The sequence below is a fragment of the Apteryx mantelli genome, chromosome 30 (genome assembly GCF_036417845.1).
Source record: "Apteryx mantelli isolate bAptMan1 chromosome 30, bAptMan1.hap1, whole genome shotgun sequence".
Classification (NCBI taxonomy): Eukaryota; Metazoa; Chordata; class Aves; order Apterygiformes; family Apterygidae; genus Apteryx; species Apteryx mantelli.
Window position 1 is genome coordinate 4787689 of NC_090007.1, and position 15350 is coordinate 4803038.

The 15350-nt window shown below is 66.5% G+C and overlaps 3 protein-coding genes across 7 annotated transcripts in view; 2 read left to right on the plus strand and 1 right to left on the minus strand.

The window, feature by feature from the left end:
• The first annotated feature begins 288 nt into the window (after positions 1-288).
• SMIM44 (small integral membrane protein 44) lies at positions 289-1043 on the plus strand. The gene is made up of 2 exons (XM_067313086.1): positions 289-535; positions 817-1043. Exons 1-2 carry the CDS (start codon positions 289-291, stop codon positions 1041-1043), a joined length of 474 nt encoding a protein of 157 aa, XP_067169187.1.
• Positions 1044-2556: 1513 nt separating this feature from the next.
• Positions 2557-4574, plus strand: SMIM24 (small integral membrane protein 24). The gene is made up of 4 exons (XM_067312892.1): positions 2557-2730; positions 3186-3303; positions 3517-3555; positions 3864-4574. Exons 1-4 carry the CDS (start codon positions 2643-2645, stop codon positions 3934-3936), a joined length of 318 nt encoding a protein of 105 aa, XP_067168993.1. The 5' UTR covers positions 2557-2642; the 3' UTR covers positions 3937-4574.
• Positions 4575-13499: 8925 nt separating this feature from the next.
• NFIC (nuclear factor I C) overlaps positions 13500-15350 on the minus strand; it is a 60581-nt gene continuing 58730 nt past the window's right edge. For all 5 annotated transcript variants that reach the window (XM_067312738.1, XM_067312742.1, XM_067312739.1 and 2 more), the window contains one exon: positions 13500-14034. In XM_067312738.1, coding sequence (XP_067168839.1) covers positions 14017-14034 — 18 coding nt within the window. In that variant the 3' untranslated portion in view covers positions 13500-14016. The remainder of the gene's footprint in view (positions 14035-15350) is intronic.

The following is a 15350-nucleotide window of genomic DNA, read 5'->3' on the forward strand; positions in this document are numbered from 1 at the left end:
GAGCGCTCACCGCCCCCCAGGCTGAGCCTCCCTGGGCCGTGCCCGGATTAACAGGCGCTAAGCTCCTTCCTTCGACCGCTCTGTCCTTTCGCGGAGGGGGGAGGCCGGCAAGCGGCTCCCCATCGCGCGGAGCAGGGACTCGCCCTGCCTGTGCCGGCAGCGTGAGCCACCGGCTCCCTTCCCGGGCACCCCGCGGGCACAGAGGAGGGCCGGGACCCCAATGCTGCTTCTCCCTTGGGATCCCCAGCACAGCGGAGGCTCCAGGCTGGGCTGCGGGGGCAGCTGGCAATGGCCCTCGCGGGGGGCAACGAGACCCTGCCGCCCAGCGTGGGGGGAGCACCGGGGCCGCGGCACCTACTGCAGTCGCCCCCTGAAGAGGACGGGGTGCTGTACGTGGACTACAAGCCCCCGGCCCTGGACAGCATCCGGCTGCCCCGCTACGTCCTCTACCTGGTGATGGCGGCCGCGCTGGTGCTGGCGGTGGCCTACGCCATCGTGGGGCACCTCATCAAGGATCTGGCGCATGACTTCGCCGGTGAGCGCGCGGGGGGCCGGGGACGCCGGGGACGCGGGTGCCGAGCGGCATTGAGCGTTCTGGCTCCTTATGGGACCGAATAGCGGCGGGAGCGGGGTGGTTTCCTTGGTGGTCTTGGCCTTGTGGGCACCCGCTGCCCTGGCACCAGCAGGGCTGAGCTCCTTGCCGTAGAGGCAGCCCGATATGCCGGTGCCCAGCCGGTCGCTGCCGGGGTTTGGGAGCTGCCCGGCCTCTCCCACGGCAGTGCCGAACCGCTCAGGGCTCCGTCTCTGCCCTTGCAGACTGGGCTTTCGGGCCCAAGCTGGAGGAGGAGAAGGAGGTGATGGCTGAAGGCAACGTCCTGGACGTGGAGTGGCCGGAGGAGGACGGGGCCGCGGCGGCGGAGGAGCAGGAGGGCGAAGGCGCCGGAGCCCTGCCAGGCGTGGAAATCGCCCCAGCGCTGCCCTCCACCACCCCACGTAACTCCATCATCTCCTTCGCGGACTCCCGCAAGAAGAGGCTCTTCTAGGGCTCGGGGACGCCCCGCGCCTCCCTGCCCACCCGTGTCCGCGCGCCCGGCGCCGCACCCCGGCCCGAGCGTGGGAAACCACCCGCCCGCTCCGCGTGATGGATAAGTGCGTGGCCCGGCTCGGGAAGGACGCGTGGGCACCGGCAGCCCCGCGCGCCCGCGGGCGGCACCGTCCCGGTGGGGGGGGGACGGGACCATCCCTGCCTGGCGGAGCGGAGCCGCCTGCCTCCCCCCCGGCTCTGCCAAGGTCTCGCCGATAACGCTATTAATATTTAGCTCTTTATGGGCGCCTGTCGCTCCCCGGGCACGTGATGGGCAGAGGCGGCCGCTGGGCGAGCGCTCGCTGGGGGCACCTGCCGGCACCGGGGCTCGAACCGGGGATCCCTCGCGTGCCCCCACCCCACCCCACTGCCTGGACCATGCCAGGCCCCGGTGGGGCAGCCCTGGGTGCCTGCTGGCCCCGGCCCAGCCCCACTGCCCACCTGCCCCCCACCCCACAACTGGCATTGGTGGGGGTAGGGGGCCAGCGGTGGGTGCGCCGGCACTGCCCGCCCTGGGTACCGGCCCCGGCCCGGCCTGCTGCCCCCTCCCCAGGGCCTGGCAGGGCAGGAGCCGTGTTCGTGGGGGCAGGATGCTGCCTCCGACCTGCCAGAGCCCCGTTGCTCTACCAGGCCCAGTGCCAACGTGGGGCAGAGGGGATGGAATGGGGCAGGGGCACCGGGCAGGATGGAGATTCCCCATCTATCTGTTCCTCCCTCTATCCATCCATCTGTTCACCCATCTGTCCGTACATCCATCCACCCACCCACCCATCCATCCACCCACCTACCCATCCATCCACCCACCTGTCTGTCTGTCCATCCATCCATCTACCCATCTATTTACCCCACCATCCATGCATTCACCCATCCATCTGTCCATCCATGTCTCCATCCACCCATCCACCCGCCCACCCACCTATTGCCCACCCACCTATTGCCCACCCCAGATGGTGGCAGGTCCCCATGGGCCAAGAGCTTCCCCCAAGGCCAGGGCTGAGCACCTGTAAGGTGAAGCTGAGCTTCAGAAGAGACCTGAGCCCCTCCGGGAGCAAATCCTGCCCTCCTGGGCTTCGGGGCAAACAGCTGTGCTTCTAAAAAAAAATAGAAAGAGAAGCCCCAAATCTTTCTCATCCGACCCCAAATTGTGCTGCTCCCAAGCAGCACTGTGGGCTGGCATGGGGACATCTCCTGGTGGCTGCGTTCCCTTCAAGCCTCTGTGTCCCAGGGCCTCGTCTCCCCACCGCGGCCGGGACCCTGCTCCTCGGCGGAGCATCGCCCTCCTGGGGCGGGCGCCAGGTGCCCATGGCTTGTCCCAAAGGACCTGCCCCAGCCTGGGCTGAGCCCAGCGGGGCCCAGATGCCACCTCCCAAGGGTTAAAGAAACCCCGTTGCCATGGCAGTGGTGGCACTTGTCCTCTTGAGCCCAATAAAAGCGCCCGTTGGCCCTGTGGTGCAGAGTGCCCGCAGCGGCGTCGGAGACGAGCCCGCCTCGGGGTGCAGGGTCCGTCTGTGCTCTGTCCGTCCGTCCGTCCGTCTCCCCGTGTCTCGCGCAGCCCAAAATGCAGAGGCCGGCGGCCCCCGCGGCCCCACTGCCCCTCTCGCTCCTGCTGCTGCTCGTCCTCACGGCCACCGCGCAGGGACAAGAAGGTAGGTGCCACCTGCGTCCCTCCGTTCGCCCGCACCCCGGGGTCCCAGTAGGACCAGTCCGTCCCAGTGCCCTACCAACGGGTTGGGGCTGGCGGGAGCCCTCCCTGAGAAGGGCACCCGTGTGTCACCCCGCCAGCGGGTGCACGTCACCCCGTGGGCATCGCCAGAGCAACCATTTTGGGGTCAGATCAACAAGATTTGGGGGTAGCTGACGCCCCGCTCCATGCCAGACCCCCACCCTGCCGCAGCCCACGCACCCACGGGGACAGGGGACGGCTGTGGCAGTGCCGGGGGTGGCTCTGCCCGTCACGGGGGCTTGGCACCCAAGGGACAGTGCAGGAGGAGGTAGTTGGGTGTCCCCCAGTGTCCCAGCCCCCTGTGTCCCTGGGCTGGAGGGGTCCCGTCCCCCCGCAGGATGGGTGCCCTGACTCCGTCCCCGTCCCCCTGCCTTGCAGCCACTGGCTCCAAGGAGCTGCAGCCCTGGCTCGTGGGCCTCACGGCCGTCGTCGTCTTCCTCTTCATCGTCTTCGTGGTCCTGCTCGCCAACCGGCTCTGGCGGATCAGGACACGCAGGTGGGGCCGGTGCGGACGGGCCATGGTCCCTCGCCCGCACCCTGCGTCGGCACCCGGTGCTGGGCCGTTTCGGGGACACGGGGCAGCCTGGGGGGGGGGTGCATGGTTCGGCTGTGCCAGGCACCAGGTGCCCACCGGGGCGGAGCTGGGGGGCGCGGGGAGGGGACAGGGCTGTCCCCAAGCAGCGCTCACCCCCCCCTTCTCTCCTTGCAGGAAGAGCGATGAGTCCCAGGAAAGCCAAGAGATTCACAGGTACCGTGTCCTGGGCTGTGGGGGTACCCTGTGCCCACCAACGCGCTCCGGCCAAAAAAATGCCCCCGGCCCCGCTCTGTGCCTCAGTTTCCCACCCCGTTGCACTCGGGAGCGGCCCAGCGTGGGCAGGACGCGGGGGTGAAGCCCATGGGCTGTGCCTGGCGGGGGCCAGCGCCGCGCACGGGGGACACGGGTTTGTCCCGTATGCCGAAGGCCACCGGTGGACGCCCTGGGGATCGGGCTGGGGGCGCCCGGGGCACTTGCCGCCGGACGCCTGGGCCCTGCTGACGCCCTCCCGTCTCCGGCAGGGTGGAGAAGGCCTCCTACGAGAACCCAGCGGTGGAGAACGAGGAGGAGAAGAGCAAAGCCACGTCGCTGTGAGACGCTGCCCAGCGCAGCCCCATCGCCCCTGTGCAGGGCCACCCCGCTCCCCCCTGGACACGGCCGCAGCCCCGCTGGCATCTCTGCGCGGCCCGGTGCAGCCCCGGCTGCTCGGGCACGGGGGTCTCCGTGGGGTCTGGGGGCAGCCGCCCTCACTACTGGGTGCCCCTTCCAGCTGGGCGCCCTGGGCTTTAGTGGGTGCTGGGGAGTCCCTGGTGCTCGCTCTCACCCCAGTCCGGGAGGGCAGGGATCCAGTCCGGGTTTTGCTGGTGCGGGCAGCAGGTGAAGAGTGCCAGCGGCAGCCCCTACGGCTGCCACCAAGACCTGGGGTGGATTTTGGTGCCCACTGGAATGGATTGGGGAGGGCAAAGGTTGGGGGGGGAGCCGCCTGCCTGCCTCCCCCCCCCCTCCCGGTCACAGCTCCGGTGTGGGGCTGCCCCATCCCGCCTGGCATTGGGAGCCAAAGCTGCTAAGACCCACCCTGGCAGGGCAGGGCCTGGCAGCGGGCAGAGCCCTGAGCTGGGGACCCCCCCCCACCTTGCACCCCACAGAGCTCTGGGCCTGGCAGAGGGCTGGGGTGGGGGGCACAGCCCCGGAGCCCCTGGGTGGGTGGGCACCCGGCACGGTGCTGGCCTGGCTGGCGGACCGATGGGGAGGGGTGACGCCGGAGCTGGGGTGATGCTGGGGGTGGGCACGCCGGGGGGGGGGGGCCGCCCCCCAGCTGTACCACAGTCACCAGTAAAGGTTGCCGCCTGCCCAGGGGTGAAGTGTCTGCAGCTGTGGCGCCCGGGGGGGGGGGGGGGGGCTCGGGTGGCCTGAGCCTGCAGGCAGCCAGCGCCTCCACCTTGGGGGGGCCAGCGCAGGCCCGGCGGCAGGGTGATGGGCCCCTTGGCACTGCCCCAACACCCCACACCACTGTGGGCATTTTGGGCCAGCCCCACAGGGGAGCTGTGCCCCCCCCCCAATGCCACCCTGGGTCCCCTCGTGGTGCTGGGTGGGGGGGGGTCCTGGGTGCCTCCCCCCCCCCCCGGCACCGCTGTGCCCATGGGAGGGAGCCAGCACCCTGCAGGCACAGGGCCGGCGGCCGCGTGTCCCTGGCCTGGCATGAGATGAGCTGCCAAGGCTCAGCGACCCTGGCGCAGGTCCTGCCGGAGCCACAAACCCGGCCATGGGGCCCCGGCGTCCTGCACCCCTGCACCCCAGGAGAAGCCGGGTACCCAGGTGCTTGGCCCTGGCCGCGGCCACCGGACCCGCTGCCCCAATGCGGGTGCCAGCCCCTTGTGCCGCAGGGTGGAGGGTGGTGCGGGGGCAGTTTCGGGGGGCTCCTGCCAGCCAAAGTGCTTGGTCCCATCACCCAGTAGCCAGGACGGGGCAGGGACGGAGCCGCACGGGTGACACACGGCTGAGGCCCCACGTCCCCCTGCTCTGTGTCCTTCTGCCCCGTGTCCCCATGTCCCCATGCCCCATGCCCACTGCCCCGTGTCCTTCTGCCCCATGCCCCCCTGCCCTGTGCCCCCTCACCCCCCGCCCTCCTGCCCAATGTCCCCTTGCCCATGTCCTTCTGCCACGTGTCCCCATGTCCCATGCGGGGGGGGGGGGGGGTGCTCAGTCCCGCCATGCCCCGCGGTGCAACGTGATGCCTGGGGGCACCCGGCACACGTGCGTATGTGCAACCATCTGCTCACGCGGGCGGGCGGGCGGGCGGGCGTGCTGGGCGTTGGGGCGCGCATCTGCGTGAGCGTCCACACGTGCGCGCGTGTCCGTCTGCGTGTCCCTGCGTCCGCGTGTCCCCGCGGCTGTGCGGTCGTTTGTGCACGCACGCAGCTGGGTGCCCACGTTTGTGTCCACGGGCGTGCCTGCGTCCGTGCGCGCGCGCGTCCGTGCGTCCCCGTGCACGCCGGTGCCCATGTGCGTGTCCGTGTGCCCCTGTCCCTGCCGTGACCCGGGCTCTCCGAGCGGGGCCAGGTCGTGCCCACGTGGTGCCAGCAGCTGCCACACTAATCCCCCCTGAGCCGCTCTCACGCGTCCCCGGGGCACCCACACCGACCCTGCAGCCAGCAGGGGCCACTCTGGCACCCATGGGTGGGGGGCAGCACCACCAGGGGGAAAAGCACCCATGGACTGTGCCCTGATCCGCCCTATTCTGCATGGGGGGCTCTGTCCCAGTACAACCCAGTGCCCCCCCTGGATCCCCAGCACAGCTGGCCAGGACGCTGGGTTCCTCGTGGGGGGGCTGCAGAGGGCTGGTGCCCCCCCCCCCCAGCTGAGCACCCAGCCCGTGCCTCAGTTTCCCCAGCGGGGCAGGAGGGGCGGCGAAGGAAGCGCAGACGCGGCGTGGAGTTGAAGCATAGCTTGTTTAATTTTTATACATTTTTTTCTCATTTTTTTTCTTTTCTTTTTTTGTCTTTTTTGTCTTTTTTTTGTCTGTTTTTTTTTCCTCTTTTTCTGTTTTTTGCATAGGGGGGGGAAAAAAAAACCATAGTCACTTTCAGTAAATTGTATGTAGGTAGGAGCGACTGCTAATCAGTAATGGCTGCATACAATGTTATAATCAAATATCGTGAAGCACCAGGGAGACGAGCGAAAGGGGCTTTGGGGGGGGGAGCAGGGGAAGGGGCGGACGGGGGATGTCATGCGGGGGGGGGGGGAGGATTTGCAACCGGAGGGGGGGGCTCGATTTTGATCAGAGAGTTTTGCCGAGAAAGGCACTGTCTGCGGAGGCAGCCCCGGGCTCGGCCTGCCCTGGTGTGTTCGTAGGTGTGTGTAATGTGTACAGCAAAGCGAGAAGCGAGAAACAGAATAACTATTGCCGTAATGTCTGTAAAATATAACTGAGAGAAAGGAAAACAACCCAAATCTTCTCCACGGAAGGTGGGGGGGAAGGAAGAACCCGGAAAAAAAAAAAAGGCAAAAAAAGAAAAGAAATGGCACCGCGGGCGGCCTGGGTGCCCGGGCCGGGGTCGCATCCCGCTGCGCAGAGCCAGGGCCTCGGCCCTGAGTAGCTCAAAGCCCCCCCAAAAAAGCAGGCGACGGCCACCCGGCAGTAAGTGAGAGGCACTGCGTCGGGGATTTTTGGTATTGATGTAGTCGTATTCCTGCCGGCTGCTCCGTCGTCTCTTTTTTGTTGGATTTCTGCCCTTTTCTTTTCTTTTCTTTTTTTCTTTTCTTTTTTTTTCTTTTTTTCTTTTTTTTTTCCCCCCCCCAAACTTCGCTTCGTTCTGCGTGTGTAAAACAGTCGCCTCCGGCGGCACCGGGGCCGAGCGGGGCCCCCGGGCACGCCGAGCCGGGCGCCCCGCAGCAACGGGCAGGGGCCGCGGGGGGGGGGGGGGGGGAAGAGGATGGAGAAGAACCGAGAGACGAGGGCGGCCGGGCCGGGGCTGCGGGCAGGGCAGCGGCGAGCACCGGGCCGGGCCCTCCGCGCCGCCGCCGGCCGCGTCCCGGCTCCCGAGCGCCGGCACCCCGCGTCCCCCGGTGGCCGGGCTGGAGCCGGCGGGCTGGGAACGGGGAGGTGGGCACCAGCCGCGAAACACCCCCAGATCGATATGTGAGTCAGAGAAACAGAAAGCAGCAATTTCAAACTCATAGTACAAAAAAAAAAAAAAAATTACATACATACATACATATATATATATATTTTATATATATATATATATATATATATATATTCCTTACTTTGCGATTTAAAGTACCTTAACTGTGTGGTGGCCCGCAGGGGACTCCGCGCGGGATCGGCGGCTGCTCCCGCCGGGAGCCGCCGCCGGGAGCCGCCGCCGGGAGCCGCCGCGGTCCCGCTCGTCCCCGCGGGGAGCCGGGTCGGCGGCGGGCGCGGCCCCCAGCCCCAGCCCCTGCAGCGCCATATATATATATATGTGGATATATATATATATATATGTACAGGGTTATTTTTTTATTTATAGGTCGCGAGGACTTTTTTTTTTTCTTTTTTAACGCTTTTCTTCTCAAGAAGTCGACAACAACAACAACAACAACAACGAAAACAATTAAAAACCCTCTAGAGAAACTGTAGTGCATGAAATACCGAAGCGAGCGCTGGGCCGGCGGCGGGCGCGGCGGGCCGGGGCCCCGCGGGATTGTCGCGGCGGGCGCCCCCCCCCCCCCCCACGCGCGCCCAGGCCACGCGCGGCTGCTGCGCGGCCTGATTGTCTCGGGGCGGCGGCGGCGGCGGCGGGAGCCCCCGGGGGTCCCCGGCGAAGGGGGGGGGGGGGAGCCGCCGCCGCGCCCGCCCCGCCGGCGGAGCTGATTGCGGCCCCCGGCCCGAGCCCGCCCCGCGCGGCGCGGTGAAAAATCACGGCGAACGACTTAAAAAAAAAAAAAATCATCAAAATAACCCCCCCAAACCTCAGTGATCATCTCCCCCCCCCCCCCCCGGCGCCGCTGCCAACCCCCCCCCCCCGGCCCCGGGTGCAAACGGCAATGGAGATGGCGGTGAGTGGATTTTGCATATTCCCTCCGGGCAGAGCCGGTCTTGCGGGGGCTTTTCGGGGGGGGCGACGCCGCGGCGGCGCGGCCCACGCAGGATGCGGCCCACGTCCCCCGTCCCCCCCCCCCGGGGGCTGGGTGTAACGAGAGCAGGAAAGCCAAGTGTGAGAGTGGAGCAGTGCAAATATCGCAGGGGGGCGGCGGGGGCGGCGAGCGCTCCCCGGCCCCGCGGGACCCCCATGGCCACGCGCACGAGAAAGCCCCCTTGGGCCCGAGCCCCCCGCGCTGCCAGCGCCGGCCGCAGCCTGCCGGGATTCGGGTTCCTGGGGGTGGGGAGGGTGATTCCATGATTTTTGCTCTTTTTTTTTTTGTCTTTAAGGTGCTTTTCTTTCCGAGGGCGGTTTTTTTGTGGCTGTTTTGCAGCGCCGGCCAGAAGCGCGATGTCTCGGCTCTTCCCAGCTCGGGATCGGCCTTGGCGAGGATTTAAAGGCAGCAAAGGGGGGTCCCCAGCGGGGCCGGTTTGGGGGACTTGCTCCCCCCTCCCCGGCGGGGCAAGGGGACTTTCTCGTCTTGCGTGGCCCAGGCCCGAGGGGCGCCAGCGCCCCTCGCCTCCCCCCCTAAATTTCCATGCTCGAACACAACCCGAGCTGCTGTGTCGGTATCTCTTGCACTAACGGGATTGGATTGGGGATGCCTTGAAGGATGCTACTTCCCAGCCGGGGGACCACGGCCCCCGAGGCCCCGCCGCGGGCACGCGACCCGCTCACTCCTGCGTTTGTCACTCCGGTCATGTGTGATAAAATTTTTTTTTTTTTTTTTTTGCTTTAAACTGAATCTTTTCTATCCTTAAAACCCTTTTTTTTGCAATTTTCTCTTTTTTCTTTTTTTACTTTTTTTAAACACTAGACTAACGCTACTTGTGTTGCATTGTCCTTGCAGAAAACAATACTGCACGTTGCATAAAGAGGATTCTCCCAAGGACTTTCCAATTTGCCCTCCCAACCCCCCCCCCCAAAAAAACATGCACTCCTTGCTTCAAACCCTTCCCTGCCTGGCCCACGGCGTGGAAAACGCAACAATCATCATCGGAAAAACACGGCGGGAGAGAGACCGAAAGGCAACGAGCCCCCGAAGGGCGCCGCGCGCGCGTCGCCCCCCCACCTCGCGGCCGCTCTCCTGCCCCCAAACCACCAGCTAATACTTTCGACACCAAAAAAAAGTGAACAGCGACAACGTTTCTTCATTAAAAAAGCAGTGATTTGCTCCCGGGGCCATGGGGGGGGGGGTCCTCGCCCTGGGGCGCTGCACGCGGCCTTCCCAAAACCTCCTGCCTAAATCGCCAGCTCGGGGAGCCCCGTGAATTCGGGGCCTCGGGGCTGCGTCGAAAACGAGAAGAGGCTTTTTTTTGTTGGTTTTTTTTTTTTTTTTTTTCGCCTCCAAAGAAGAGCTGGGTGGCGATTTTTAAGGCAAAAGTCGCGATTTGGAGCAGGCGGCTCAGCGCCCCGGCGCGGCGGGCAGCAGGGAATATGCAAAGTCCCGGCGAAGGCGCCGCCGCCGCCGATGAAGCCGATGGGGATGGAGGGAGGCGGCGGGGGGGGGGACGAGCGGCGGGGTGGGGGGGGCGGCGGCGGGCAGCGATCGCCTGGACGGAGCCACCAGCCCCTCCAAGGACCCAAATTCTTCCGATTTCGCCCCATCAAGCAAGAAACCAATTTTGGGGGGGGGGGGGACACCTCTTTTTGCCCCGAGGCTTTAGGGGCGAGGGATGCCCTGGCCCCCCCCCCCCCGCCAGCAATGGGGCAGCTCAGTCCCAGGGCATCTTCCCCCCGGGAGGGGGGATGTCGATGGGCATTTCCATCCAGGCGGGACCATCAGCGCATCCCAGCCCTTTCCCACACGCTGCCGGCCGCCCGGAGACCGGGGTCCCCCCCACACCCAATTTGGGAGCGCTCCGGGATGGGAGCTCCCCATCCCACCGGCGGCACTTTGCCCGCTCGCTGCCTTGGGTTGCTCCAAGCGAAACGGGAGGAGAAAAGAAGCGGAAAAGCAACGGAACGGCCTGATCCCCCCCCCCCCAGCCGAAGAGCAGAAAATCACCCGCCCGGGCCGGCGCTCGGAGCCGCGAGCGAGCGGCACCCTCGAGCCGAAAGCCCTAACAACGTAGACAAAACAGGTATTGCATATTCGTGTGTGTTTTCCTACAGGATGCACTTGGTATTAACAACTGGAAGACGTTTACGAGGGGAAACCAGTTTTAAAAAAAAAAACAAAAAAACACCGAGAGAAAAGGGACTTTTCCGGCCCCGCGGCCCAACGCAAGAACAAAACATGCACGACGGCTCCCGCGCCGGCGAGCGGCTCCCGGCGCCCCCGGCAGCGAACGTCCCCAAGCCCCCGGGCCTCGGCGCCCGGCGCATGCAGCGAGTCCTGTGCAGTGCTATCGTTTCCGGTAATACTTAAGTCTTCGAAGGCAAGGCACATCATGTGGTATAAAATTTTCGTGCAAATCAGGAAAACATGGATTTTTTTTCTCTTTTTTTTTGGACTTTTTCTTTTTTTTTCCTTTTGTACAGAATTTTTTTGTCTTTTTTTTTGTGTGTGTGTGTGGTTTTTTTTTTTGTTTTGTTTTTTTTCTCTTTTCTGAAGGGGGCGGGCGGGGGGGGGGGAAGGTAGAGCCGGTTAATACAGTCTGCCATGCACAGCATCAGCCATCCACTGATGGGTTGAGCCAGGTCACGAGATCCTGTTAAAGCACCATGCAGTTTATTTGTCTCTTTTTTTTTTTTTGTCTTTTTTTTTTGTCTTTTTTTCGTATTTTTAAAAAAAAGTTTCCCTCTCCGCCAAGCGCTCTTTTTTTTCCTTTTTTTTGTGTGTGTGTGTGTGGGGGGGGGGGGGTTATTTTTCGTCTTTTTGGGATTTCCTGCGTCAGCCCTTTCTCCCCGGACTCCCCCCCCGCCGCCGCTTCTCTCGCCTCCCTCTGTTCGGTGCCAGGCTGCGCCCAACCCGACGGGCACCGAGCCGCCTCCAGCACTGGCCGCCCGCGCTGGGCAGGATCCGACCCGGAGCTCAGCTCGGCTTTGCTGTCCCTGGGCTGGCGGCCTGGAGCGGCAGGAGCCCCAACGGGCTTGCGGCGGCCGCGCGAGCGTGCCGGGATGGGGGGAAGCAAGAAGCGGAAGCGAGCCGGAGAGCGTCCCCGGTGTCACTGGGCCAGGGGACGGGAGGGGACGGCGGCGGACAGCGGCAGGGCGGGTTCGAGGCGGCAGCGAGCGGGAGCAGCGGTCGTGGCCATCGGGGGCAGCCGGATGCGGGAGGCGATACCGGGCGCAACTCGGGGCTGAGATCCCATCCTGGCTCTCCATCGGTGACGTCCCCCGGCGCGGTGGGCACGGCTCCGCCGGCATCCCGGCCGCCTCTGCCTCGGGCCTCCGGATGCCTCTTGGTGGCCTCCCTCCTGCCCCGGCGTCTCCGTCTCTCTGGGTGCCAGCGGTGTGCCTCCGTGGCGTTCCCGCTCCCTTGGTGGAGAGGGGCCGGGTGTCCCGGGCGTCCCGCTGCGGCTCCGGCCTCGACGGCGGCCCCAAAGTCCCTTGCTAGAGACGGCTGGTGCCTTCGACCCATCGCAACATCCTCCTCCTCCTCCTCCTCCTCTTCCTCTGCGGGGCGGGCGGAGGGAAGGGGCCGCCTGGCGTCGGCGCGTGCCGGGGGTCCCCTCCACTCTAAGGCACTGCCGGCAGCGCAGGACAGACGGACGGACACAACGGAGCCTGGTGCGGGGCAGCCGAAGCGACGGCTCCTCCGGGCCGGGAGCGGCCACAGCTCCACCGGTGAGCTCTACGCAGCCGCCGTGCCTCCTTCCGTCTGCTTCCCGGGCGCGCCGGCGTCCTTCGGCAGCGAGCGCCGGAGCCGGCGGCCGAGCCGGGGCCAGGCCAGCGCGGGGCTCCTCTTCCATCGCCGGCCGTCGCCTCCAAAAGGCAGGCGGTGGCGGGGACGCTCCGGGCCGCCCGTTCCTCGCCGTCCTCGCCCGCGCCGGGGGCTGCCGGCCGCCGCCGCCGCCGCCCCGAAATTCAGGCACTTGAAGCAGTGGGCAGCGCTGCCCGGGCGCGGGGGCGGCCGCGGGGGTCACAGTGGAGAGGCGGCAGCGGCATGGGGGGGGGGGTTTGCCAGGCTCGGCGCCCCCGCGGGAGCTGCCGCCGTGTGACACGTCCTCCTCTCGGAGAGGCTCCGCTCTTCCTCCTCCTCCTCCTCCTGCCTTCCTCCTCTCCGTCTTTTTTTTTTTTTTTGCATTAAAAAAAAACCAACCAACAACAACCCCCAAACCAGCCGTCCCGGCAAGCCAGTGCTGGGGGGGGGGCTCCTGCCTCCTCCTTCCTCTTCCTCCTCCTCCTCCTCCTGCTCTTTTTTTTGGGGATTTTTTTCTCTTTTTTTTCCTTTTTCCAGGATTCCCTCTTCAAAGTGCATTTCCTACAAAATGTGCAACACAATCGAACCCTCTCGCCGCAAGCCCACACGGTACCGGTCCGCAGGAATGCATAGCTGTGTACGCACGCGCGCGCCCCCCCCCGCGGCCGGCCCCCCCCCCCCCGGGCTCGGCCCCGACCTGCCGGCACTGCCTGCCGCCCCGAGACCCCCCCCCCGTCGCCGCCGCGGCGGGCGGACGGACGGACGGACAGACGGACGCAAGCCGTGCAAACCGGGAGGGAGGGAAAGCGTCGCGCCGGCGGTTGCGGCGGTTGCAGGGAGATGGGTTATCGTGCCGGGGGGGGTGGGGGCGGGGGGGGGGTCACCCCGCTCCGTGCCCCCCCGCCTGCACCACCGCGCCGTGTCCCCCCCCCAGCCCGGCAAGGCCCGCCGGCGCCGAGGCGATGCCCCCGCCTGCTCGCGGCGCGGGTGCCCCCCCCCCCCCGAACGAACGGCACCGGGGAGCCAAGCGCGGCGGCGAGAGCAAGACGTGACCCCCCCCCCGTCGCCGCCGCCGCCGCCGCGACTCACGCCAAGGGCTGCCGCCCGGCCGGGCCCCGAGCCCGGCGGAGAGCTTGCCGCTCGCGCTGGGAGCGACCGGGGGGCCGGGGGGGGCGCGCTGGGGGGGGGGGGGAGCTTTGTTCTTTTCTACTCACAAGAGGCAAGAATGAAAGAGTAAAGACAATTTTGCATATACAACCCTTCGGAGAGCGGCCGGCAGGTCTCCAGCGCCGCGGCCCCGCTGCTGCTGCTGCTGCTGCTGCTGCTGCTGCTGCTCTGGAAGAGATCGCTGTCACGAGCTGTGTCGGGTCTCTTGCCGCGAGGTCGGCCGACAGGGCAAATAGTGTTTTTTGTTTTTTGTTTTTTTGTCTGTTTGTTTGTTTTCTGGCAAATCGGACGTGGGCGCGTCGCCTCGGTGGGGGGGGGCGGGGGGGAAGGTCTTTGTAGGGTTTCGTTTTGTTTTGTTTCCTTTTTTTTTTAAAAAAAAGTTTGAACCTTTTCCTTCTTCCTTTCCCCCTCTCTCTCTTTCCTTCCGTTATGGGTTTTGTTTGTCGTCGTCGTCGTTAGTTCGCGCTCTCCGTCTTCACCGAAAGGCTGGGCCTGGTGCTCTGGGACGTGGTTTTTTTTCCTCTCAGGGTGCCTAAAGCAGAGGAGAAGGGAGGCGAAGGGGTGGCACAGCTGCGATTATCCCAGGTACCAGGACTGAGCAGGGAGAGAAGAGAGAGGCCAGCGTTAGTGCTCTGCTCCGCCGAGGCTCGCCGCCCCCCCCTCCGAACCGCCGGCCCTGGCCCCCCGGTGCCTCCGAGCCCGTCGGGGCCGGGGGCAGCCCCGGGCGAGCCCTCCGCGTTCAACAGCGCCTCACGCGGGCCTCAGTTTTCCCATCTCGGAAATGGGAGTTATCCCCCCCCCCCCCCAATGGAGGGAGAGCCGTTGCCGAAAGCGCGCTGGGGGGGCGCGAGACCTGCGACGGGGCACGAATGCCCTCCCCAAAATCCTGGGTGCCGGGTCCCAGACTGACACGGCCTCATCCTGCCTGCCGTCCCCTGCAGCAGGGCCGGACCCTCCCCGGCTTGCTGCCACCCCGGTCCGGGAGCCGGGCAGCCTAGAGAAGGGATCCAGCGGGACCAAACAGTCCCCCAGGCAATCAGGACAGCGCTTAATGAGCTAATTAACCTCTGCTTGGAAGCTGGGCGCGAGGCCCTGGCATGACCCAGCTAGTGCCGGCTCCCAGCCCGGGCAGCGGGTCCCCCCCCCGCCGCGGGCACCGATGTCCTACGTCCTCCCTGCGCCGAGACCCCACGTCCCCGTGCCGAGATCCCACCCGGGATCCCGCATCTTCCCTGCGCCTCCCCATGCCGACGTCCCGCGTCCTGCCGGTGCTGATGTCCCCCGGCCCCGGCACGCTGCGGTCCCAGGGTCCCGCCAGGCCCCGGTGCTGCGGCCCCGCTGTGCCGGGATGCCACCCGGGATCCCACATCGCTGCTGTGCCCCGCGGGACCCCCTGTGCCAAAACGGCACGGCGCCCCTGTGCCGGCATCGCGCGTCCCCGCTGTGCCGAGATGCCAAGACCCCGCCGCCGGCGCACGCTCCGCAAAGTCTCCGCGCCGAGAGAAAGAGGGAGAGCGGCCGAAACGGCGCGCCGAGCCGGCACGGCAGCCGGGCACCACCGTGGCGGCGGCACGGTGGCATCGGGGCCCCGCGCGCCAGGCGCTGCGCGGGCGGCGGGGACGAACGCGCGGCTGCTGCCCCGCGCGAGCCGCTAGGCTTCTCCGGGGCCCTCCCATCCCCGCTCCGCCTGCACCGAGCTGCATCAGTTCTCTGCGCAGAGCCATCCCCGCTCCGGGAGGGTGGGGGGGGGCCGCGCTGCCGCCGGGGGGGACAACGCCGGAGCCCCGGGATGGCCGGAGGAGCGGGCGGCGGGGTGGGGATGGACACCAAGGGCCTCCCGCCGCCCCGCCATTGTGTCCCCGGCGGCCCCCCCAAGTTCAAGTTCATCCCGCGATTACCTCATGTCTGGT

Bases quoted from the DNA above. Each gene is read 5' to 3' on its own strand.
- SMIM44 (XM_067313086.1), top strand. From the start codon at position 289: ATGGCCCTCGCGGGGGGCAACGAGACCCTGCCGCCCAGCGTGGGGGGA. The intron at 536-816 runs GTGAGCGCGCGG...CTGCCCTTGCAG, and splicing joins TCTGGCGCATGACTTCGCCG to ACTGGGCTTTCGGGCCCAAG.
- SMIM24 (XM_067312892.1), top strand. From the start codon at position 2,643: ATGCAGAGGCCGGCGGCCCCCGCGGCCCCACTGCCCCTCTCGCTCCTG. The intron at 3,304-3,516 runs GTGGGGCCGGTG...CTCTCCTTGCAG, and splicing joins TGGCGGATCAGGACACGCAG to GAAGAGCGATGAGTCCCAGG. The intron at 3,556-3,863 runs GTACCGTGTCCT...CGTCTCCGGCAG, and splicing joins GAAAGCCAAGAGATTCACAG to GGTGGAGAAGGCCTCCTACG.